The sequence below is a fragment of the Papaver somniferum genome, chromosome 9 (genome assembly GCF_003573695.1).
Source record: "Papaver somniferum cultivar HN1 chromosome 9, ASM357369v1, whole genome shotgun sequence".
In the NCBI taxonomy this organism is placed as follows: domain Eukaryota; kingdom Viridiplantae; phylum Streptophyta; class Magnoliopsida; order Ranunculales; family Papaveraceae; genus Papaver; species Papaver somniferum.
Window position 1 is genome coordinate 178,095,110 of NC_039366.1, and position 26,693 is coordinate 178,121,802.

Consider the following 26,693-nt stretch of genomic DNA (forward strand, 5'->3'; position numbering starts at 1 on the left):
CACTTGGATATTGGTCTTTGGTACCATCCAAGTTATCTCTCTTTGATAAAGACTCGCAGATTTCTATTTGCTTGAGTAAAAATCAAATCGAGAGATTGAGATATAAACTCTTTGATATACTTTTTATCTAGATTGAGTCTGACTGTCTAGTTGATTCTCTAGAAAGTATATTGGAGTTTGTCCATACAGATTGCTAAGCGAAATATTGGGTGTGGTTGTTGTACCCCCCACTTTTTCACTTGTATCCATAGTCAAACACACAAGTTATCTTGTTGTTGTATTGTCTCGATTTCGTATCCATAGACGATCACACGAAGTGTCAACCGAATTGTCGTTTTGTCTCGACTTTGTCCATAGACGATCACATTCGGTGGAGGAATTATAGGTTGAAACAAAAAGATTGTGGTGTATTTGGGTACCCTCGTCTTTTCAGTAAGTCCAGATTTTGAGGATAGGCAGACTTTTGTCAAGTTGCCATCGATTTCCATCACCTAGATCTATCGTTTGATCTCATCATCTGTTTAGATCATAAATTAGGAAATCAATCATAAGCTTAATCTGTGGGAGTCAAATTTGGTTTAAAGTCTTCAATTGAGTTGAAACAACTCTTAGTTGGTGTGAGACCGTCTAAGGGAATCAATTGCGTAGAGTCCTGCTGGGATTCAAGAGGCGTAAGGAGTGCGATTGTACCTGAATCAGTGGGAGACTGAGTTCGTCTCAACTACATTCCAGACCGAAGTTAATTGGTAGTAGGCTAGTGTCTATAGCGGCTTAATAAAGTTTGGTGTTCAATCTAGACTAGGTCCCAGGATTTTTCTGCATTTGCGGTTTCCTCGTTAATAAAATTTCTAGTGTCTATGTTATTTCTTTTTCCGCATTATATTGTTTATCTTTATAATTGAAATATCACAGGTTGTGTGTTGATCAATCATAGGAGATAGGTGCGACCTTGTTTGTTATATAAGACTTGATTGATCCAAGGACATTAGTCTTTGGTACCGTCCAAGAACTCTCTTTGTAGTTAGGTTCACAAATTCAGTTCTGTAAACGTTCTAACAATAAGAGAGAGAGATATCTCTAGACACTTTCCTTGATTGAGTTTTTACTCTCGAAGTTGTGTTGAGTTAGTCCATACAGATTTTCTATAAAAAATTTGGTGGTGTATTTTGTTATCCCCAATGTTTTCAATTGGTATCAGAGCAAGCAAACACGTAAAGACCTAATAAGTCTGTGTTTGAAGCGGTCTGACTATACGGACAGAGACAAAATATCTAAAGACGTACACCAGAACTCCTTAAAGGTTCTTCAGAGACTATCTTCCTTAAGACTTAATGTCTCACAGAATGATCTCGATTCAATCAAGACCCCCAATACTTTGATTGATGGTGAAGAATCAACAGGAAAAAATAAAGAATCCTATGCAAAGGTTAAAAACAAAAAACGTCATGTTAAGAGTAAAAAGCTATGTTGTCTTAAACGATTGCTAAACAGTCTGTTTAAGGAATGCAACGTAAGAGGGTATGCAGATGAAGATCTTTTTATGGCTTTCGAAAAAAACATTTGAGTTCTTGGAATACATTGCAGTGATTATAAGTAAGAAGGTGCCTATTCGTGATTCTGTCTCTGAAAAAATTGTTATCAGTGTGGGAAACCTGGGCATGTCAGAAAAACTTGCACACTTGCTGCAGTTTTGACTACCTTGGATGGTATCAGTATATCATCTCTTGATCACCATGAGGATGAAGAAACTAAACCAAAAGGCTATCACACCAGATTGAGTTATGAGCAGCTTGGTCATCCTAACTCTTGTTAGCAAGATTTTGTTCCTATCCCATCATGTATTACTTGAGATGGGGTAGTTGTTGTAAAGGGTTGTTTCTGTTGTTTTTTTTTTACGTTCCATAATATGTCTACTAAGTGTTGAAACTCATGATCATGTAACTGATCTCTGGTAAAGGAAGAATCTTGTAATAAATTATGATCATAACATCACCTGTTGTTGAGATGGATCCAACTTTACGATGTCAGAAGATCGTTATAAAATACGAGCCTTCTATTCTTGTGAATGTCAATCTGTTATCTTGTGCTCTAGATATTTTTCATTCATCTAAGGATAAGATTAATCATCCTATTAAAATTGATAATTTTATCAATTTTTGGATTGACCCGGAAATCAACATCTTAGTATGATTATATCCTCTGACGGAATATTTAAAAAAAAAATAAAAAAATAAATATGGATGTCTTTTGAAGCTCCACACCCGAACCTGGCCAAGACCAATAAGGCTTTATTAAAAGAGTACGCATACTCCCCTACTCCTCTTCTTCCGTGAGTTCACGAACAGGATTAAAAATTGAGGTTAGGGTTTCCGAACTGGTGTGATACCTTCATAATTTGAGTTTTTAATTCACAATTTATGGGTCTTTCTCCTTGTTACAAGGAAGTGCATCAAGAAGGAGAAATTCAAGCAATCATCTTCAAAAGGATCTATTCAACTAAGATCAAATATATTCTCTTTGTATTTACTAATCGGGAAATATGAGAATAACTAGAGGTGTTAGTAAGAAACCCAAGATTAAAGATATCCTTGAACAGAATCTCAAGGAGGAACCTAGGGTCCTTCTTGTTAACAAGGATTGTTATGAAACTTATGAGAAAATTTCAACTAGAGAAATTTTACTAGAAAATAAATTAGAAGAAGGGTATATTAGAATGGAAGATCGAGCTTTTTTTGATAAATATGAACTAGGAAATATCTTTAGCGGTGTTGGAAAAGGATTTGACCTACTTACTAGAGTATTTTATGCAAACATTTATGATGTTGGTCTTAGTAAGTTAAGCTTTAAAACAATGATTGGAAGAGGAAAGATTGTTGTTAATCGAGAGTTAATTTCAAAACTCACAAATACTCCTCTTGGAGATTTTCTACGTCCAAGACCCAAAGAAGAAAAACCATCTCTTGAAACCATTTCTCTTGAACTTTGTGATAAGAATATTGGTTGGAAAGATGGGAAGCTTCCTACTTCGGAGCTTAGCATGCCTATTAAGGTTTTTGGTAAGTCAGGTATCCCTAACATTTGTTCATCCACAATTGGGGATTCATATTGGAGTCATGATTTTGCAGAGTTAGTTTATTTCCTTAAAACGGGAACTAAAAATCTTGACATATGTGGGTTGATCATTTCTCAAATGGTATCAATGACGGCATCCAAGAAAATATTAGCGTTTCCTTGTCTCATTGGACACATCTGTGAAGAGGACGACATTGACCCAATTGGAAATTTCATTGGAGCTCCCACTTTAGTTCGTGAAAATACATTTAAACGTATGAGAACGAATGAGAATAAAAGAAAAATGGCTTATTTCAATTCTTGACGGTTCTTATGATCCAACAACCTTGAGTCTTCTTCAACAAAATCACAAGGGTGTTTGCAAGATCAACTCCAAGGTAAAAGGTATACAAAAACAATTATGTTTGATTGCTACAAAATTTCCCGACATCAAGGACGAAATAGACAAGATTCAAGCTTCTATGGGTGATTCCCACAATGAAGAACATGAGTAATCCTTTGAATATTTTTCTTGTGTTATCTAGGAAACTTCTTTTGAGAATTTTATTCTTGAGAAGGATAACTAGGTTCGGTACAGAAAATGTTGTGATTACACATAGCTATTTCCAACGTTTTTCATCTTGCATATTTTTAGATTTATTTATTTAAATTCTAGAGTTGTTGGAAGATGAACTTGCCGTATGTAATCATTATTAGTATAATTATTACAAAAGTCTTATGAAATATTTGTGCCTTTACGTTTTCGTGAATCGAGTTAATATTTCATATATGCTCAGAAGTTAAATCCATTATGTTTTTATAAACGGAAAATAAAACAAACTCTTTGAGAATTTTCTCGCAGTACTGATCTTCTTGTGATCACACTCTTGTATTTTGCTACTTGACACACTCCGTAAGATTCTCTTAAGTTGAGTAAAATCGAGTAAAATTGTCTCGTTGTTCGTAACTGTCCTTGAGATCAATTTATGTCTATACCATGGATACAAATCCTTGTGATTTGTTAATATCCGACAAAATCCTTCTTTTTCACAAAGTAAGGTCACTCATGTTGTTCTCTCGGGAATGACATTTTATGGGGGAGAGTTCTTAAATGAACTTGTGCTTAATTGTTATATCTTTGTGGGGAGTGTGGCTGTGGAATTATAAAGGGTATACTTGCATCTTTTTAATCTCCTAGGATGAGCGCTAAGTATTTATTACTATGTGAAATCATCTGAATAAGTTGATATGAGGTGTTGCATTTTAACTTGTTATTATGTAGTATCTCCATCTTCTTTAAACTTGAGATATATTTTGGTCGTATTCATTATAATCCCGCGATTTTCGTACCTTTGTTAATTTTATTGACATAAAAAGGGATAATTATTTAGTAGTTTCATACTACATATATATGGTTTACGGATCATTATGTAAGGGGGAGTGAATCATTTAAGCAATAGGTATACCTATTATACAAAAGATGTAAGTATTGATTAAGGGGAAGAAACATATCACCATAGTATTACTTCAGAGTTGAGATACAATTGAACTTTGGAGAGAAGATAATAATACTATGTTTCTGTATAACAACAAATTAAGAATATTATTTTCAAATTTGTTATCGCTATGGAATCGGTTCTTGAACAACAACGATGCTAAGTTGAACACATTCAGAACCATTGCAACTTGGAACAACAAAGAATTCAAGGAGAGTTGAAGAAACCAAGGAAATCAAGGCATATTGGATCGATGAGTTTTTCAAACTTTATTTTTGTTATCCATATGTATTAAATAGTTTTGTCACTAAAATTGACAAAAGGGAGAGATTGTTAGAGCATTGATCGGTCAAACTCGCAAGTGTTGCTATATCAAGATTGTCATCAAATTTAGTTGTCAAAACTATATCTTGATTTCTAGCCTACAATTAGTTAACTCTCGGTCTAGGATAGAGGTAGTTGAGAAACGAGCCAGTCATCATTTGCGTTCTACCATTTGAAGGCGAAGATCAACCGAAGCTTTTGGAGAACTTCACCAACAAAAATTAAGTGAAGACTGAACCACCTATTTCTCAAGTTATATTCATATTTATATCCTTGAGACGATTGTCGCATAATTAATTAGACTAGCATGCATAGACAAGAACTTCGAGTCGAGAACTAATTATTTAGTTTACGAATTTCTCGAAGTATGATGACTAAGTTTAATGAAAATTTGTTCATACTTGATTAAATTTCGGTGGAGAAAAATTTATTGTTCGGAACCAAATCATGATTCAAGTTTATCATTCGAAAATAGCCTGGAACAGTGATGTGTCATTGATGATATTCAAGAATGTTTCGAATTTATTTAGATTTATAGAACTACTATATTCGGAATACAAGACAGTGTTATCAGTCTTACAAACTGAGAAAATTGTTATATGTCTGAAGCCGTAATACATGTACTTGTATTACGTAGCGGAGTAGTTATATATATCAACTTTCAGATTTGTGTGGTAAGCATAATCGTATGCAGATCATGAAAAGTCTAATTTTTTCGTGATCCAGATATGTATATATATTCGTAAACAAACCATTTTGGAACCGCGGTAAGGGAACCGGGTTAAAGTATCAAACCGGTATGCGAGCGAATACAGTTTTACTTTCTAGAACAAGTTTAGTATCCAAACCGGTACACAAACTGAAACGTTCTGTAAACTACGGAACCGGTAAATGCCTTGAGTTTGCAAACCAGTACGTGAACTAAAAAGTTCTGTAGACTCCGGAACTTTGAGTTGGTTCAAAGTTTGCAAACTCGTACGTGAACTGAAAAGTTCTATAGACTCTGAAACTCGGTAATTGCATAAGTTTGCAAACCGGTACATGAACTGAAAAGTTATGTAAACTCCGGAACTCCGTAATTGCATATAAGTTTGCAAACCGGTCCGCGTACTGTGACTCAGCCGACTCACGAACGGCTCAAGTATTTGTACCTTGTACATTTACAAACTATGTCGATTATGATTCAATTGCGATTAAATTATTTCTATGAAGTAATTTGCATTTGATCAATTCTCTGATTAACACTAGACTCATTTGATCACATAATTGTGACTCAAGATTAATGTCTTGATGAACATGAAAATGAGTGTTAAGCTTTTAAGTTCAAACCGGCTAGTTTCGGCTAACCATGTTGGACATAGTCTTTTTACATGGTTCGGTTTACCTAACCAGAGTGTATATCTTGTATATGTGAATAAGATTCAAAGCTTTCATCTAATGGTGGATATTGTTTGCTTGGTTCCAAAGCTATCTTATCTTAAACCTAAAGCAACCTAGGCTTTGAAGTCTATATAAGGGGAACTCTTGGAAAATGGAATCTTTGAATCCCAACACTACTTTTTGGTGTGTCCTAGTTGTATCTAGAGTCGTCCTATTCAGAAACCCTTCTAGGGTTTAGCGACTACAAAGACTTCATTGGGATTCGTGAAGCCAGGATTAGTTATCTTTTATCTTGATAACTCAATTATCTGATCTTGATTGTTTGTAGATCCTTGCTCCAACGATCAAGATAGATAGTAACCATCAAAGTTCTCTTCGTCTCAGACTTTGTTGATTCCGCAAGTTTTATACTTGTGAGGTGAATAATAATCTAGGCTGCACCTCGGGTTGCATAAGTCCGGATTTTGAGGATAGCCAGACTTTTGTCAAGTTTCTATCGATTTTCATCACCTGGATCTATCGTTTGATCTCCGTCATCCGTTTAGATCGTAAATCAGGAAATCAATCACATGATTAATCTGTGGGAGGAAGATTTGGTTTAAAGTATTCAATTGAGTTGAAACAACTCTTAGTTGGTGTGCGACCGTCTAAAGGAATCAATTGCGCAGAGTCCTGCTAGGATTCAAGAGGCGTAAGGAGCGCGACTGTACCTGAATCAGTGGGAGACTGAGTTCGGGCTCAACTAAATTCCAGAGTAGCGGCTTAATACAGTTTGGTGTCCAATCTGGACTAGGTCCCGGGGTTTTTCTTCATTTGCGGTTTCTTCGTTAACAAATTTTCTGGTGTCTGTGTTATTTCTTTTTCCACATTATATTGTTTATCTTTATAATTGAAATATCACAGGTTGTGCGTTCATCAATCACAAGAGATAGGTACGACCTTGTTTGTTGGATAAGACTTGATTGATCCAAGGACATTGGTCTTTGTTACCGTCCAAGAACTCTATTTGTAGTTAGGTTCACGGATTCAGTTCTTTAAACGTTCTAACAACAAGAGAGAGAGAGAGAGGCATAACTCCAGAAACTTTCCTTGATTGAGTTTTTACTCTCGGAGTTGTGTTGAGTTAGTCCATACAGATTGCCTAAAAAAAGTTGGTGGTGTATTTTGGTACCCCCAGTGTTTTCACATAGGACCCATAAAAATAGTTTATGAGTAATATGGTGCTTGCATCATTTTGGATACAACACATTTTTTTTAAACAATCTTCTAATAAGATCTTTGGTGGATAATAAGAAAATTGACAAGATTTGTCTTTAATTAGCAAAGATTAAAAAAAAGTTACAAAATTAAAATGACTAATATATCTATGATATAAAAGAAAAAGGGAAAGTATGCGGAGAAATTGTTTATGGAGATATGAAAGTGATGGTTGAAACAACTATAAATAATAATTCTAAAATAAAGTTGTTTACTTGATTTTTTCGGGAAAATACAAAGTAAGTATCTTATCTATGGAGAAAGAGATGGTATAATATATAATAACTGATAATCGTTCAACTAATCATCACCAATCAATAATGTAACGGAATCATGATCTCATTTTTCATCTTTTTTAATAAACTAACTTTTAATTTATATATGCACATTAGTTCGTAGCTATCACATTATTATTAGTTTATATTAAAAAAAATATTATAAAACAAACAATACAAAGAGTTATTTTTTTCATTTGCTTACAAAAGGAAAAGAAAAGAAAAAGAAAAACAACGATAAAGAAAGATTAAGTGTAACTTCAAACATAGTAGAGATGGTAGAAGAAGGATTGTGAGGATTTCACATGATCACCATGCGTATCATATCGATCCTCACTGATACAAATACGAACGGTAGTATCGTTAATACTAACCGAAATCCGACCGTCACTGGCCGTTACTGGCCAAAACTAAGGTTTTGTCAAACTAAGGTATTGTCGCCTTCCATTATATTGAATTTGTATATATTAGACATTTACATACACTTTCATGTACGATGATAAGTCAAGTAAATTTGCTGGAACTATCGAATTTGAAAAATATTGTAATTCAAATAAATTATTATATTAGATTTGATTAAACATATTCCATTGAGAGAGAAACCCCAACTTGAATGTGGGGAACAAATGACAATCATTTTTTCAAATCAGTGAGAACACGTGCAAGCTCTAATAACGTCCACTGCAGTCAGTATGTATCTGTATGAATCAAGCGATACGGGTCGATACGATTCTTAAACAGTCAATATCGGCAAATACAAAATGGATGTTTAAGGATACCGATAAACTAAGGATCTTGTATTAGTGTCGATCACAAATACAAATACGTAACGGTTGATACACACATGTATAATTCGATAAAGAAAACCATGATTTAACCGAGATATTATTCAAAACGCTAACTTTGCGAGAGTGTTGATCAGCTCATTGGCCTCTCATTAGATGTAGAAGAACTCTAAAGAGTTGGACTGAGTTATGAAGGAGTTAATATCTTGGATGATGTTTCCAATTCTCTAAGAGATGAAACTACATTGATTATTTATGTTCAGGATGATAGATTTAAAGTCCCCTAAAATAATGTAGCCTTTGAACTTGTATTTTGTTCCATTTGGGATGCTAAAAGAGTTTCTTAAGCCGATCCACAACCAAGAAAAGTGCAACTTGAGTCTCTAGCCACAACTGAGCAGATGACTTGATTAATGTGATTGCATCATCAAATTTAACCTTGACTTTTTGTTCGGGGTGTAGGGATCTAGATGACGGCCCGTGGAATAGTGTTTTTTCTTGTTTTAGCATCCATTTCATTGTCGTCTTCATAGTAAAATCTCGAAAAGTATTGTTAGCTTCATTTAAAATTATGTTAATTACAACTGAAGTTTTTTCAAAGAACCATCTATTTCTTGCTTTCCAAGAAGTCCATAATAGGTTAATATTAGAATAATGCTCGGTCGGACTCGCAAGCGTTGCTATCTCTAGCTTGTTTGTCAAGTTTAGTTGTCCAAACTATAAGTCTTGATTTCTAGTCTACTTATAGCTATGTCTCGGATTATGATAGAATGTGTAGTTGAACTTTAGACTTCACGGCGTTATCGATTGAAGACGAAGAACTACTAAGGGGAGCTTTTGGAACTTCATCAACAAAAGGTATGTGGAGACTTGAACTCATCTATCACTCAGAAGTCTATTTCTATTATATCTCCTATTGAGACAAAAGTCATATAACTATATAGACTTTACATTATACAAATTTGATATTTCGAGCTGAGTTTAAGTCGCTTACATATTTCTCGAAATATGTGTTGGTTAGCTTTCGCTTTAACCAAGTTTATCTTTTATTCTTGACGAAAGTGAAAAAAATGATCATGTGAAAATCGCCCGGTATCATGTTATATGATTTGTGTGAGACAGTCATTTGATGTAGACTCAGAATGTTTCGTATTGATCATTTGATCACTTGAAAATTTCTTTGAAGCTAATAATTTGTGTGAGACAGCTATTCTCGTCTTCCAAAAATGTTTCAATGATTAAAATGGGAGTTTTGAACAATTAACCATTGATTGGATATAACACAATATGTGTACTTGTATGCTAACTGTTGCAAGTGTATTCCAAGTCCGGGAATTTAGTATGCATACCCGTATGCGTACTGATTCAACAGTTGAAGTCCGAGAACTATAGCATGCATACCCGTATGCGTACTGATTTTAACTGAGTTCGGTCATGAACGACAGTATGCGTACCCATTTGCATACTGGCGAAGAAGACCAAGTCCGGGAACTTAGGTATGCGTACCCGTTTGCATACTTGAGTGGGTTAAGTTCTAAAATCGGTGAAGTGTGTTTAAAACCAATTTTGCTTCAATTGTGTCTTATATACTTCTATGAGAATATAAACAATTGAACAACTCTGTAACTAGTTTCATTTGAGTCATTTGAACTAGTTGTGATTAAGATGAACAAGGTTGATATGAAAGTGTTAATATGGCTAACTATGACATTGGGCGTGTGACACTAACTTAGGTTAACTATTGTTGAGCCAATTAAGTGTACACGTTTAGGTATGGTTACTCATATCTAAATGAAGGTACATTTCATTTGTGTGTAACAAGCTAAGACAATCTAACGATTGAAAGATATTAGCTTGAATCTAATCAAGTTTTCATCTAACGGTGAATATTGAATGCTTTTTTACCAAGGTAACATTGATTGCAAACCCTGATTTGAAGACTATATAAGGGAGAACTCTACCAACTGGGAAAACTAATCCCCACACCTCGTATGTGATACTAGTTGCAACTAGAGTCGATTATCCTTTAACCTAGGTTTTTCCTAAAACCATCATAGGTTAACGACTTAAAGACTTCATTGGGATTCTGAAGCCAAACCCAACTATTTTCTCTGTAGTTGCGTATTCTGATCTTACTTTGTTCTATCGTATTGAGTACTATCTTCTCTAAGATTTTCTCGAGATTTAATCTCCGATAGATAAGATATAAAAAGTAATCACAAAGCTCTTCGTCTCATTCTTTGTGATTCCACAATATCTTGTTCCGCTACTATACGATTAAGATTATTGTCAGGTGATTAATATTACTAGGCTGTTCTTCGGGAATATAAGTCTGGTGTATCAATTGGTTCATGTTCACATTGATTTATCAAAATACGGAATAAAAACTCGTAGGTATTTCTGTGAGAGACAGATTTATCTATTCAATATATTTTTCTGTGCGAGACGGATTTGATTATCAAGTCTTCGACTTTGGGTCGTATCAACTCTTAGTTGTGGGTGAGATCAGCTAAGGTAATCAAGTGCGTAGAGTACTGCTGGGATTCAGAGGCGTAAGGAACGCGACTGTACCTTAATCAGTGTGAGATTGGTTAGGGATCAACTGCATTCCAGTCCGAAGTTAACTTGTAGTAGGCTAGAGTCTGTAGCGGCTTAATAAAGTGTAGTGTTCAAATCTGGACTAGGTCCCGGGGTTTTTCTGAATTTGCCATTTCCTCGTTAACAAAACTTCTGGCGTATGTGTTATTTCTTTTCCGCATTATATTTTCTATATAACTGAAATATCACAGGTTGTGCGTAGTTCAATCAATTGGTAAGTCCAATCTTTGGTTGTTGATTGAAAGTGATTGACGCTTGGATATTGGTCTTTGGTACCATTCAAGTTATTTCTCATATTAATCCGGCTCGCAGATTTCTATCTGTTCGATTGCAGATTGATTTGAGAAATTGAGACATAACTCTTGGATATATTTTCCTTGATTGAGTCTGACTGTCTAGTTGATTCTCTTGGAATTGTATTGGAGTTAGTCCATACAGATTGCCTAAACGAAATATTGGGTGTGGTTGTTAGACCCCCGCTTTTTCAATTGTTATCAGAGCAGGCAAAAACGTTTAAGATCTCATAAGTCTGTGTTTGTAGCAATCTGACTTTATGGACAACTGTGTTATCTCAAACAACGCATCACCAGTTCGGAAACGTTTTGACTTGGTTCAAAGCTCTGTTTCTCCTAAGAAATCTCATGCATCCTCTTCATGGTCGGAAACTGTGTATAACTGGGAAACACGCCTAGATAAACAGTTGGATGATCTTTCGGATAAAAGTGATTCAGACGATGGATACGATGTTGATGAGGAAGTCTCTCAATACATAAAGCTTTTTGACCATCTCATAAAGAAAAAGAAGTCAACATCTTGCTTGGCTGAGTTTCTGACTCCTCTTTGTATAGAAAACAAGAAAATGAGAAAGCTCTTTAAAGGCTACGATGGTGGATATAATCTCCTAAAATCTCTTCTTAAAGATCGAGAAGAAGATGTGCGTTCAAAGAATTATGAATATGAAAATCTTCGTCGAACGCTCTTTTTGTAAGAAGAACTTGCTGAATCCGAAGCTAAATATAACTCTCAACAAAGTTGTTTTAGAGACAAAGAAAACGTTTTTCTCTCCCGAGAGAAACAATTGGAGGATGAGCTTTCTGCTACTCAGAACAAGGTAATTATACTGGAAGAAAACTTGAAAAAGTTTAATCTTAGTTCAACAAAATTATCCACTATGCTGGGAGCCTGTAAGAAACATCGTGATGCACGAGGTTTGGGCTATGAAGGAATGAACGCTCTAAGCAGTAGCAAGATTAATTTTGTTTGTACTAAAAGCAACTTCCTACAGAAAACTTGCTCTAATGGCAAAAGTAAAAAATTACCTTATGCGGAAGAAGCCTCAATAGACAAAGGAAGTCAACCTCTTACTCATATGAGAAATATTAATAACATTCCCTTCAGATGTTATTATTGTGGAAACAAAGGTCATCTTGAAAAGAGATGTCGTTTTCGTTTGCGGAATGAAAAACTTCATAACATTCTTATTCGGATGTCTAAGGAAGTAACAAATAAATGGAACAGAGTTTTAAGATTCGTACAGAACATTGGTTGGTAGCCTGGCAACAAGTTGGGCTCCAACTCCTTTTTGAATAACAACACCTAATCTATGAAAGATAAAACTGCCCAATCCATTACTAGCATCATTGCTAACTAAACAATTTTTCAGACGCTTAAAAAAACACAAAGTATCAACGCTAAACGTCCAACAAGCTAGGAAGGAAGTAATCAAACCAGTTTCTCATATTACTGGTCCTAAACGTCCAACTCTCAAACAAGAAAAGTGTTGTGATGAGCCAAGTCTTTCCTGTAATGATAACACAAAGGCTTCTACAATTGTAAAAAGAATTGTGTTATACGGACAAATGAATACTTTGTTGATCCAATGAGTAAGAAAACTTCTTCAAACTCTTCTTCTGTGACTAAAGTAAGTGTTGGATCAAAAGCGCCAATCGTTCCTGAGTATATTCATATCAACAATCGTGTTTCGGAACTAAAGACCAGTATAAATAGATTCAAGCACATCATTAAGAAGGCGAGGAAGGCGACAACTTCAGGTATCTCTTGCCCTCCTCTCGTTAATTCTCTTGAGACTAACTCTATTTACATTCCTGATGATACTCAATAAAGAAAAATGAAAAATGACAATACCCTTTATGAGTTATATGCTCGTCAAATTACAACTTGACTGCTTACAAATGTGCATCCTCTTTGAGACCATGTGAGGATGCTCATAATTTTCAAGAAGATCTTCTTCTTGACAAAGTGGTCTTTGTTGTATCTGTTGTTTTTCAGTTAAAAAATAAAATGATCATCTTACTGTTGAGCCTTGCTCCCGTTAATTATTACATGATGTAATATAATTGATCAATAACTCTTGAGATTCTCTTTGTTGCTCACTTTGAAAATCTATGTTTCTCTCGTTAATGACAATTGATTTGTTGACTTCAACAATTACCTTGTGCTCTATTTTTGAGCTAAGTTGTTATGTTTTTAGAATTTGTTTTTATCAAAACATACTTCTAAAAATAGGCTCCATTTGGTTCCTTGGTTTTTAACCTGGTTCATAACCACGAATGTTCGTGCACCCGACCCTTACCGAACGTAAACGGGTAACCCTAGGGTTTCCCTATGAAAATCTCGTATATATATCATGGACTCCTTCTGATATATACTCGTTCTATAACATCAATAATTCTTGAGATTTTATGGTGTGCACAATGGATGGATGCAAAAAGGATGACAAAGTTGAAGAGGGCAAAGTCATTGAGTTTCACGAGAACCCTATTTTCAAAACCTGCTACCATGCAGTCGATCATGAAAACGATCTTCCAGTTCAGATGTCATCTCAATTGGTTGGAAATCTTCTTCGAGATTTTGAGGTTATTCGTGGTCAACTTGAAATTGCAACAAAGAATCTTGAATTTCTGAAGATTGAACTGAAGAAAGCAATTGATGAACTTTTTTTTATTCGATCCTTGGTTGCTGATTATGTTTAAAGTTTTATTTTGTCTAGGAAACTTCTTATGAGAATTTATTCTTGTGTTTTAATAAGGATAACTAGGGTTTGGAATAGCATATATTGTGATTACACATAGCTATTGCCAACAATTTTCATCTTGCAATGTTTTTAGATTTATTTATTTAAATTCTAAGTTATTTGGAAGATGATTTTGCAGTAATAATCTTTATTGGTTTCATATATTGCAAATAATGTTATGGGATATTGTGTTTACGTCCACGAACTATGATTGTCTCGTATATGTCAAAAGTTAAGTCTATTGTGTCATTATGCAAATATTGATGGAAAATAGAATGAACTTTTGATGTCAAAGATTAAGTCTATGGTATCATTATGCAAATATTGATGAAAAATAGAATGAATCTTTGAATATTCCGCAGTATTGATCTTTCCCTGATCCACTTCTATGTGAAAGTATTGTACAGCTCCGTAAGTTTTCTTATGTTGGTTCATTTGTGGTTAATTTAATTAAGTTTTCTGGATACAAATTCATGTTTCATGTGATTTGTTAATGTCCAAAGAAATCCTTGTTTTCTTGCAAAAGTAAGGTCGCTCTTATTGTTCTTTCGAGAATGACATTTTATGGGGGAGAGTTCTTAATTGAACTTGTGCTTAATTTCCAAATATTTGCGGGGAGTGCGGCCGTGGAATATTGTAGGAGTTATCTTGTATCTTTATAAACTCCTTGATGAATACACTAAGTTTCGACTATGTGAAATCATCGAAACAAAGTTTATATGTTCCTTTTTAGTCATGAAGTATCTCTATGAGAATTTCATTATGACCCCACTAGTTTCCGTACGTACCTTTGCCAATTTATATTGACAAAAAGGGGGGAATTATTATGTAGTTCACACTACAAATACATATGGTTTACAGATCATTATGTAAAGGAGGGTGGTTTTCATTGTGAGATGAAGTATTGACTAAGGGGGGGTGATACATATCACCGTATTATTATTGTCAAAGTTGTGATACAATTGAACTTTGATGCTGTATAATAATACTATGACATTGTATAAAAATAATTGAGAACAATTGTTTTTTTATTGTTATGGCTACGTATCTTCAACAACTATGATGCTGAGTTGAACACGTTCAGAATCACTGGAGTACTTGGAAGAAACGAAGATTTCGAGTAATGTTGAAGAACCAAGGAAATCAAGCATTTGGATGAGAAGCTACAAAGTTTATTTATTTTGTAATCCATATGTATTTATAGTTTTGTCACTAAAATGACAAAGGGGGAGATTGTTAGAGCACTGCTCGGTTGAACTCGCAAGCGTTGCTATCTCAAGCTTTTTTGTCAAGTTCAGTTGTCAAAATTATAAGTCTTGATTTCTAGTCTACTTATAACTATGCCTTGGATTAGGATAGAATGTGTTGTTGAGATTTAGACTTCACGACTTTCATCGATTGAAGACGAAGAACTACTAAGGAGATCTTGTGGAACTTCATCAACAAAAGGTATATGGAGACTTGAACTCATCTATCACTCAGAAGTCTATTTCTATTATATCTCCTATTGAGACAAAAGTCGTATAAATATATAGACTTTACATTATACACATTTGATATTTCGAGCTGAGTTTAAGTCGCTTACATATTTCTCGAAATATGTGTCGGTTAGCTTTCGCTTTAACCAAGTTCATCTTTTATTCTTGACGAAAGTCAAAAGATGATCATGTGAAAATCGCCTGGTAACATCTTATATGATTTGTGTGAGACAGTCATTTGATGTAGACTCGGAATGTTTCGTATTGATCATTTAATCACTTGAAAATTTCTTTGAAGCTAATAGTTTGTGTGAGACAGCTATTCTCGTCTTCCAAAAATGTTTCAATGATTAAAATGGGAGTTTTGAACAATTAACGATTGATTGGATATAGCACAATATGCGTACTTGTATGCTAACTTTTGCAAGTGTATTCCAAGTCCGGGAATTTAGTATGCATACTCGTATGCGTACTAATTCAACAGTTGAAGTCCGGGAACTATAGCATGCATACTCGTATGCGTACTGATTTTAACTGAGTTCGGTCATGAACGACAGTATGCGTACCCGTTTGCATACTTGAGTGGGTTAAGTTCTAAAATCGGTTAAGTATGTTTACATACTCATGAACAAATACATTTATATAATAAAGAATGCAATATTTACAAACCGTGGCTATAATGTTCATGAATTGATTCGAGTGAATCAAAACCAATTTTGCTTCAATTGTATCTTGTGTACTTCTATGAGAATATAAACAATTGAACAACTCTGTAACTAGTTTCATTTGAGTCATTTGAACTAATTGTGATTAAGATGAACAAGGTTGATATGAAAGTGTTCATATGGCTAACTTAGGTTAACTATTGTTGAGCCAACTAAGTGTACACGTTTAGGTACGGTTAGTCATATCTAAATGAAGGTACATTTCATTTGTGTGTAACAAGCTAAGACAATCTAACAATTGAAATATATTAGCCTGAATCTAATCAAGTTTTCATCGAACGGTGAATATTGAATGCTTTGTTACCAAGGTAACATTGATTGCAAACCCTGATTTGAAGAATATATAAGGGAGAACTCTAGCAACTGGGAAACCTAATCCCCACACCTCCTGTGTGATACTAGTTGCGACTAGAGTCGATTCTCCTTTAACCTAGGTTTTTCCTAAAACCATTATAGGTTAACGACTTAAAGACTTCATTGGGATTCTGAAGCCAGACCCAATTATTTTCTTTGTAGTTGCATGTTGTGATCTTACTTTGTTCTATATTGAGTACTATAATCTCTAAGATTTGCTCGAGATTTAATCTCCGATAGGTAAGATATAAAAAGTAATCACAAAGCTCTTCGTCTCATTCTTTGTGATTCCACAATATCTTGTTCCGCTACCATACGGTTAAGATTATTGAGAGGTGATTGATATTACTAGGATGTCTTCGGGAATATAAGTCCAGTATATCAATTTGTTCCTGTTCACCTTGATTAATCAAAAGACGAAACAAAAACTCGTAGGTATTTCTTTGGGAGATAGATTTATCTATTCAATAACTTTTCTGTGTGAGACAGATTTTTTTATCAAGTCTTCGACTTTGGTTCGTAGCAACTCTTAGTTGTGGGTGAGATCAGTTAAGGGAATCAAGTGCGTAAAGTCCTGCTGGGATTCATAGGCGTAAGGAACGCGACTATACCTTAATCAGTGTGAGATTGGTTAGGGCTCAACTACATTCCAGTCCGAAGTTAACTTGTAGTAGGCTAGAGTCTGTAGCGGCTTAATACAGTGTCGTGTTCAAATCTGGACTAGGACCCGGGGTTTTTCTGCATTTTCGGTTTCCTCGTTAACAAAACTTCTGGTGTCTGTGTTATTTCTTTTCTGCATTATATTTTCTATATAATTGAAATATCACAAGTTGGGCGTAGTTCAATCTATTGGTAAATCCAACCTTTGGTTGTTGATTGAAATTGATTGACGCATGGATATTGGTTTTTGGTACCATCAAAGTTATTTCTCATGTTAATCCGGCTCACAGAAATCTATCTGCTCGATTGCAGATTGATTCGAGAAATTGAGATATAAGTCTTGGATATATTTTCCTTGATTGAGTCTGACTGTCTAGTTGATTCTCTTAAAATTATATTGGAGTTAATCCATACAGATTTCCTAAACGAAATATTGGGTGTGTTTGTTAGACCCCCGCTTTTTCAGTTAACACCCAGGCAAAAGGTGTGAAACTAGTCGGTTTTGGTTAACCAACTAGCAAGCACATCTGAAATGGATTGGATGTTTGAATCTGACCCAACCCTAAAATTTAAATGTGAAACAAATAAGAATATTTTGTCATTTTGATTCGCTGGCAATTTCATATGAGATAATCGCAATTTTCTTCGTTCTCCACACATAAGCAATATTTAACGTTTATTCCATCAAAAAAAATTCTCCATGTTATTCGGGAAACCAACACCATTATGTATAACCTCCAAATGTATGTGATTGTTTCGGGGTAAAAATTGATTCTGGTGTAATGGTGTAATGGGTGTATTCTAAACTGCACGTCTTAGACCGCCAGACCAATACCCTAGTGAACAACCCCTTATTTGTGACATTTTTGATGCCTCATATGATTTTTTTAGTAGAAAATACTACTTTAGTATGAAATCAAATGCGACTTGCGTAGTCAAGCTAACTAGTGATTTATCATGCTTGTCTAGACATGCCTGACAAGTCTTGATGAATCTGACAAGATTTATGAGGCTCGTATGGAGCAAGCAGACTAAAATAAATATGTACTTATTTTAGGCCTTATGTCAAGTCTCTGAGAATTTCATATAGGATGTGGGAGTTCACGAGTACCAATCAGTAGTGTCATGCGCAGGTCAACAAGTGATGCCAAAAATGGGCGTTGAGTGAGTCAAACACGGTTTTTCATGATATCAACGTGAGGTGATGGATGGTCATGAAAAAGTGAAAAAGAAAATACATAAATATGGTAATAGTCAAATATATACAGCAAGACATATGTGTGAAGCCATGAAAATAAGATATTTTTGGGCAGTCTCTATGTTAAACTACTCTTGGCCAGTCGCATGTGCATGAGTAGTCACGAATGATAAGCCAAATTTTATGGAATTATGGCTTGTTGTGCAAATATCGTGTGATAGGCGTCCAAAATCAGTGTGTGGCACACTTGGAGAGTCATGTGAACTAAAACTGTTGAAGTATGTTATATGTATCAATGACACAAATTCGATGCTCAAAGAAAGTCGCATATGTATTTCATATGATTGCAACACTTAAAAGGCGTTGTCTACCTCGAGCTCACATGTTGCAACAACTTTACAGTACGTGGTAGTCTCTATAAGTCAACTTCAACACATTTTGCAACATCCATACCGTTGTTCTCGCGTTGCAACGATATTTGCAACTATAATAAGAGTTACATAGCTTTGACCTTTTGAATTGATCACTTTCCACGTGCAACTTTCTTGGACAGTCGCACGTGCTTTTCACACATTTTCACTGACTTGACTGGCCAACTTTGGTTGGCTACAAATAGCATGTATGACCAAGTTAAAGGGCAATCACTTGGTCGGATGAGAAAGATGGATGGTCGACCAAGTAGGTTGGATAGGATTTCGAGTGAGATGAGAGTCATGTTGTTCAGATGGCGGTTAGATCAAGAGTGAAATGGTTTAGTCGATTGAGTTTATTCAGGAAAATGAGTCCAGCTGTATCAAATTAAAATAAAGAAAAACTCCACTAAATTCTATCACCCGCTTTACTCATATCAAGTGTTCAAAATAAAAGACTCCATAATCAAGTTAGAGTTGTGCATAGAAGAAAATAATTGTTAAACAACTAAACCATGTAAAAGAACAAAACAGAAGACTCCATAATTAAGTTGGAGTTGTGCATAGAAAATAATTTTCAAACAACTAAGCCATGTAAAAGAACAAAGACTAATAGATTGTCAATTTTTCTCTGTCAACCCAAGACATTTATCAGACGAGCGCTTCTAAACATTCCGAGGAAAAAGACAAAATTAAAACCGTCTCCTCACAATGAAACTGAGCCCAACCTTACGAGATTAGCAGAGGGCCATTTTTGGGCTCACCGTGGAGAAAATGTGATGAGACGTTCTTATTCTGTTTTTTACCTCGGTACGTTTAGAATTTTTGTTATCATATTATCTTTGTTTGAAGAGGGAGGATCCACTCACACTTCTATTTTCATATTATCTCACGTTTTGAGGGTCCTTTTTCCTAAAAAATCCTTGATAGTAGGGGATTTGAAATTAATATTTTGGCGACATATTCCCCCATATAGTTTTATGTTCCTACCAAAAATGAGCACATTACGAAGTGTATAACACCAATATTTGCTACTTTGAAAATTAGCCGTCGAAAATTAACGGATTTTCAACCGTTAAAATTAAAATCGGTTTGCGAGGTTTTAAAATTAAAATCGGTTTGCGAGGTTTGGTATTTGAAAATGTATTCATTTTTGGTGGAAATATAGAGCTTTATAAGAGTAATATAACCCCAAAATATTCTCTTCAAATCCGCTATTTTAAGACTTTTTTTAGGAAATAAGACACCCAGAATGTGAGATAGTGTGGAAACAAAAATGCGAGGGGTTGAAATACGGCTCGGGGTTATCATATTATATTTGCTTGAATTGCGATCTTTGTTCATTGTATGGCTCGGGGTGCAGTACTTCTGGTGTTTCTTTTTGGTACGTGTCAATAACTGAGGGAAGAGGCAAGATTTTGCAACTTCAACTAGGAACCGACAACACTATTCCATACAGACAAATGCTTGATTGGCCCGCCAAGTTGATATATAGAGCCTCCTCCGTTGAATCATGGGACTTCGTAGGTTGTCTTTTCTTTGGTACGGTGGGTATTCCTGTACTAGGTCCAAATTAATGCATTTCACTCTATCAGCATCTGAAATCCCCCTTCCCATATCAGACAATTCGGGATTCAAGTCACAAGTCTTTCTTCTAAGCTTAGCTTAACATCTACCCTCTGATATAGACATAGTAACCTAACCATCTTTAATCTTTAATATCACCTAACCTCTCTTTCAAGATCACTTTTCTTCACTCACGTCTATGATCATATGCCTAGCAAACGAACCTCAATCTATCGCATGTAATCTACGTAAAAACAAAGCACAGACACTCCCTCCTGTATTTTAAAAGAGAGCATAACATCTCAAGGAAAACTAACATATACAAAAAACCTCTCTTGCTTATTTCATATATGTATACACATTCAAGATCAGCAACAAATGCCAAACAACAATGAAAAAATTACATGACTCACAGGCTTGGGGGAGAATCAACTAATTGATGCTTTTCCAATTAAAAAAAATAACTGAACTTGAAAAAGCAGCAGGGGAAAGCCATATGCCTCCCTCCCTCCCAGTAGTCCTAAACTTGAAAAATCCGAAGTATTCTCTACAAGGGAACAGTCTCACAAAAATAATAGAAGCAAGGCAGAAAAACTTTTCTTTTCCCACTACTGAAGTTCGGCCGAGAATAATAAATGATCCATACTACTAGAGCTCTTGAAGTAAACTGTGCATCTATATATATATATATATATATAATATGTATACATATCAGGTTTAATTCACACTTTGGTCGCCTTCCGTAGCAGATCTCCAAACAACATCCTTGAGAGACGTCGACAGCTTTTTGAAGAACTGAAAATAAGTAGATATTATTGAGCAAAAGAGAACATGCGCTTTTGGTAACTTTGAAAGCAGATGCTCACAAATGAAAAATCATCCCAAAATAATAATGAATCGGTAGGAAGAGAAACGCTAACTTATAATCGGAGAACAAAATATGTTAGTGTTGTTTACCTTGTGGAACTCCAATGTGTCACCTTTTGATTTCCGTACCTCGACCATATGAAGTGATGGTGCAACTTGAAATACCTGATTACAAGAAGAGGAAGTGTAAGAGAGGAAGAAATATAAGATATTTTTAGAGAAATATATAGTTAAATAGCAACTGTTAAAATGCTGTTTCCAGTCCAGACCTGAGTGGCGACATTAAGGTTTCCTTTTCTCCCTGCTTTAATATTTTCTAACCTCATCTGGAGAAGGAGAAAATAGGAGTCCGAGTTAACTAAAGGTTCAAACTTCAATACTTTCCATGTCCCATGAATTATACTAGCATGTTTATTTCCTTACCTTATAGTTTTTCTTGTGAACGTCGAACCCAAGGGGCCTGGCTGCTTCTTCAATTTTACTGATGATCTCGTTAGCAGGACACGTTGACGTAAACCTTGTTTCCCTCTTAATTTCCTACCAAAAATGAAATTAACAAGAACACAGTCCGAATTACATGGCTAAACTCTCTTACTGTCACATGCAAGTGAGCACAAATAGAAATAGATTGAAACAAACCTGCTGCTCAAACAAATTTCCAAGATCTAGACCCTTTGACATGGAAATCAATTCGAAGGCATTCATAGCTACTGGTTGTTCTTCTCTTTTCTCAGTCACATGATATTCCTGGAATGGTGCCAAAATATAAATAAAAATAATATCAATTGTAATATTGATTATAGAATTTCCACATGAACTGCCATCAATATTATCTTTGACTCACTTCCGAGTCCTTAAAAACAGCATCGACATCATCCAAGTTTGTATAATCTTTCTCCTCAAACACTGGTGGCTTAAAACCTTTCTTGAACCACGGATCCTCCAAAAGCTCAGGGATTGTGATTCGCTGCAATGGCCAGTGAGTATTATTAGTTCATACAATGATTACAATCCACTTTATATATGAGAATCGTTACTATAATCTAGATTATAGATGTTCAAATACACATAAAGTTTACTTACAGTCTCAGAGTCAGGATCCAAGATTCGAGTTATTAGTTTCCTTGCATCAAAAGAGAGCCAAGGAGGGCAAGTGAACTCTGCGACCGAGATCTGCACATAAAGAGAATAATTTAAACATGGAGATGTTGCAGCGGCAGAGATTAAAAGGGTAGTTTTGACATGGAAAAGGCTCACTTTTTTATATAGATTCATAAGATTAGAATCATCAAAAGGCAAGTATCCTGATAGCAGTACAAATAGGATGACCCCACATGACCACAAGTCTGCTTTTGCTCCATCATACCCTTTATCCTTGAGGACCTAGGTTTGACAGACATATTATGAGACAAAAGTTGCACTAAAGAATATGAAGGTACTGCTGAGACGAAAGAGAAGGTGATGGAATGAGATAGTATACAAGAGCTTGACCATTACCTCAGGTGCGACATAATTTGGAGTTCCACATGTAGTGTGAAGCAAACCGTCATCCTGCCAAAAACAATATTCTTTTCATTATACATACACTGGTACTTTTGTGACACTAGCATTTCATGTAAACCATGCTTAGAAGAAAACTACTCTAAAATATGTAACAACAGAGCATGACTACTGTAATTTTGTTGGTGCAAAGACCAGAAAAAAATTCTTCCATTTGAAAAGGAAATGCATGCTTCAAAAAAATTATATAATCACCTGGACATGTTGGGATATTGCACTCAATCCAAAATCAGAAATTTTGAGGTTTCCGTGGACATCAAGTAATAAATTTTCTGGCTGAACACAAGCAAAGAAGGAAAGGAGGCATAAGGCATTGTTCTTCATAAAAGCAACTAGGAGTCAGGAATGAGAAGAATATGGAAGAATCGGGCCGTATTTTCACCTTTAAGTCTCTGTGGTAAACACCCCTGCTATGACAATAATCTACAGCATTAATAAGCTGCTGGAAATACCTCCGAGCTTCATCTTCTATCATCCGGCCATGATTAACCTTTGACACAAGTAAGTCAAAATAAGTGATCAATATACTGAACACACCAGTAACATTTAATCAATTTGGCTTTAGCCACAGAAATTTGAGGCCTAAATGATTAGCTGAGAATTCACAATACATACAATTTTATCAAAGAGTTCTCCTCCAGTAATAAACTCTAGAACGATAAAAATCTTTGTTTTGCTCCCCATAACCTGCAGCCAGAAAAAACAGCAGGGTTTCCTTAATTTAGATCATGTGTGTTACACCAAATCTGTTGCCATCAAACAGACAAAGAACGAGTTTTCTCTTTACTGCATGCCCAACTGGTTTTAATAAAGAAACACGAAGCTTCCACATGGCTCCTGGAAGAGCTGTAGAATTCCACGGAATGCGTAACCAAAAGGATACCATACCCATGGGCTATCACATCAGTAGTGATAAAGTTCCTAAAGCCTAAATAAAGATAGACAAGCATTAAGTAAAAGCACAAAAATACCTCAAACAAGCGAACAACATTTGGATGTTGTATTAGCTTCATCGTTGCTATTTCTCGCCGTATCTGCAAGACAATATGGAGATTAATTGAGAAACATGATATGCTAACAAAGTCAATTTTCATTTGGATAGCCATGATAACCATAAATTGCAAGACAATATCTATATCATTTGAGAACAAGTCAAAGTATAAAATGCCATAATATATCCAACACCTGAAACATCACTTCTTCCGACTCTGTAATAATATCCAAGGAAGCTGTTCCTTAGATTAGTGTGACGTGACATTAACAACCTAAGTGTGTTATTATGATGTCAGGGGTTGAGACTGAAATATATCAACAGCAAACAAAAATCAATAAGTAATTTACGCATGGCAAAATATCTACACATATACAGTTCATGAAGTTATTCATGCAACTTACATGGTTTAAAACTATTCCTTCTCAGGTATCGAGTTTAGGTAGGTTTTCAGATCCATTAAAATGAATAAATTCATTTTAAAAAAAAACTTTTTGCTGGATGATAAAGATATTTATTCCTTAAATCTGATTTCACATGGCATTTGGAAAATTGTTGAAATGCCATACTCTCGTGTGAGCTAAACTTGCATCAGATTCACAACTACATGGTTTGCTTCTGAAGCAAGTTCGGCCAAAGCTGTAAATTTTGCACAAAATTAAATAAAAGCAACAAAAGAAACAATTCAAGGAAGCAACGGAGAAATGTGTGGATGGTAATGATATTGGAAAAAGACCTGTTCAGACATCTTGTGCTTGAGAACTTTCTCTTTGTCAAGGATCTTTATAGCTACAGGTTCCCCAGTTTCAGAATTCTTGGCAAACTTCACCTTAGCAAATGTCCCCTCCCCGATAGTTCTTCCAAGCTCATATATACCCACTTTACGCTTGACTTTAGCTCCGCTCATTCTTTGTATTATAGGAACTCAGAAGTTCTCCCTGAAACGGAAGGAGAAACAGAAAGAGCATTAAGCATTCAAATAACCCAATTAAGCAGTTGGCAAAACCATAATCACTACAAAGTAAGCAACCAAATCCGAATAATAAGCAAAGAGTGCACACCTACAAAATATATGTCAAGACTACAACTTAATGGAAAACAAGCAGGTCCTATGTTTTGAGAGCAAAATGAGTGATAATAAAAACCAATTGGGACACTGTACAAAGACAAAGAAAGCCTACCTCAAAAGGAATCGTTCAAAATTGGTCCTAGGAAGTTAGATTTCAGAATGATTGTCGCCTGTGAAAGACAAACTCAAACATTAAAACAACCATGGAATGATCAAACTAGACATAAACAAAAGACAAACTAAACCCACCAACTTCTCTTGAAAAACCCAAAAGAATTATGTCAACCAAAAGAAACAAGAATGCAGTGTTCATTCAACCAGTCATTAAACACTCATTCCTTGAATCATTTATCAAAATTTCCAAATCAAACAGTAGTATCAATAGCCACCTTCTTAAAGAAATCAAAAGCGAACCAACTACTTCATAAAATAATAGCAACACGGAGTTTACACGATCTAGAAGCACTTAAAAGCAATCTTACAGGAAAAACATCTACCCCAACTACTTACTCAATTCAAACCTTCGGATCAACAATTCAAATTACAAAATTTTGGTAGCTGAAGAAGGAAGGACTTGAAACATATTCCAAAAACTTTAGCAAAATATAAACAAGTAATTTGAGAAGGTTAATTATGTATCAGAACTGCCATAATCCAGAAAAGAAATTATACCGCCTAATGGTTTCAGTGGTGACGTGATGATTTCAGAAACAAGAGACAAACGGAAATTGATTTCACAAATTCGTCCCGCCACAATCTCCTTAAAAATTCCAGAAAATTATATACTATAAAAAACAAGAAACAACCTAAGTGTCTGGATATTATATAGTCACTGGCTCACTCACTCACTCACTCACTGTCTTAGTAGATTAGGATCAACAAAAATGATGATGGGAATAATGATGAAAAGGAAAGAGGAAAGCGCTGAGAAGAAGGATGGGTTGGCAAATTGTAATCCGACCCTTGAGATATATTTGGGGCCAGGAAAGGAACTCTTAAAAATCTACTGCTCTTCAATAACAACAACAACTACCAAAACGATAAGCGAGTACCGAGTACTACTTCGAATTCATAACTTACTGCAACTTCTACTGGCTACGAGAGAAGGAGAGAAGTGAAAATGGAGGTTGTGTTGTGACTAGTGACAGAATCTGGTCCATTCCATGTGTTTTTTCTTAATCTTTCTCTCTCTACGTGGACAGGACAGATGCCAGCAAAGACACACACCACATTTCTCTTTCTGGATAATTAATTATAGCGCATTGGGATGCGGTATATACGGACGATAGGATACTCGCTCTGTTGCTGCTGCTCAGTACCCATATTTCGTACTACGAATCTTACACAATCGACCATTATTTTTCTAGGTACAATCAGGATTTTATGTTTCCACCGTTCACCTTCAACAACCTCTGGTCCTCTGCATAAGTCACATGTCGCAGCGAACGAGCGATTCCTTTGTTTATATTTTTGTTCGATTGGGAAGAAGTATATGGGATTTGTGATTCACTTTTTGCACTAAGAACGGGATTTGATGCATGTGCTTTGGTCATGGACTCCGTTAAACAGAAAACAACAAGAATAAGAAAAGAAAGTGTCATTTCACCATCCATAA

The 26,693-nt window shown here is 35.3% G+C and overlaps 1 protein-coding gene across 3 annotated transcripts; it reads right to left on the bottom strand.

Annotated features, from left to right (window-relative positions):
- Positions 1-20,893: 20,893 nt before the first annotated feature.
- On the bottom strand, positions 20,894-26,212 carry LOC113309309 (CBL-interacting protein kinase 32-like). 3 transcript variants are annotated; one of them, XM_026557735.1, is made up of 16 exons: positions 25,751-26,210; positions 25,191-25,248; positions 24,746-24,947; positions 23,990-24,052; positions 23,634-23,705; positions 23,401-23,508; positions 23,214-23,294; positions 22,956-23,009; positions 22,716-22,841; positions 22,542-22,631; positions 22,303-22,425; positions 22,098-22,205; positions 21,882-21,995; positions 21,728-21,784; positions 21,549-21,623; positions 20,894-21,386 (listed from the first exon to the last, which is right to left on the bottom strand). In XM_026557735.1, exons 3-16 carry the CDS (start codon positions 24,914-24,916, stop codon positions 21,309-21,311), a joined length of 1,320 nt encoding a protein of 439 aa, XP_026413520.1. In that variant the 5' UTR covers positions 24,917-24,947; positions 25,191-25,248; positions 25,751-26,210; the 3' UTR covers positions 20,894-21,308. The 3 variants fall into 3 exon arrangements, with proteins under 3 accessions (XP_026413520.1, XP_026413518.1, XP_026413519.1); XM_026557733.1 differs by having other exon boundaries at positions 22,542-22,841; positions 25,751-26,212; XM_026557734.1 differs by lacking the exon at positions 25,751-26,210 and adding an exon at positions 25,589-25,608 and having other exon boundaries at positions 22,542-22,841.
- Between the last annotated feature and the right edge of the window lie 481 nt (positions 26,213-26,693).

Excerpts from the sequence above, each read along its gene's own strand:
- LOC113309309 (XM_026557733.1), bottom strand. The coding sequence starts at position 24,916 with ATGAGCGGAGCTAAAGTCAAGCGTAAAGTGGGTATATATGAGCTTGGA. Across the intron at positions 22,426-22,541 it reads TGGATCCTGACTCTGAGACT|CGAATCACAATCCCTGAGCT; the intron begins GTAAGTAAACTT and ends TGGCCATTGCAG. Across the intron at positions 21,387-21,548 it reads ACACATTGGAGTTCCACAAG|TTCTTCAAAAAGCTGTCGAC; the intron begins GTAAACAACACT and ends ACTTATTTTCAG.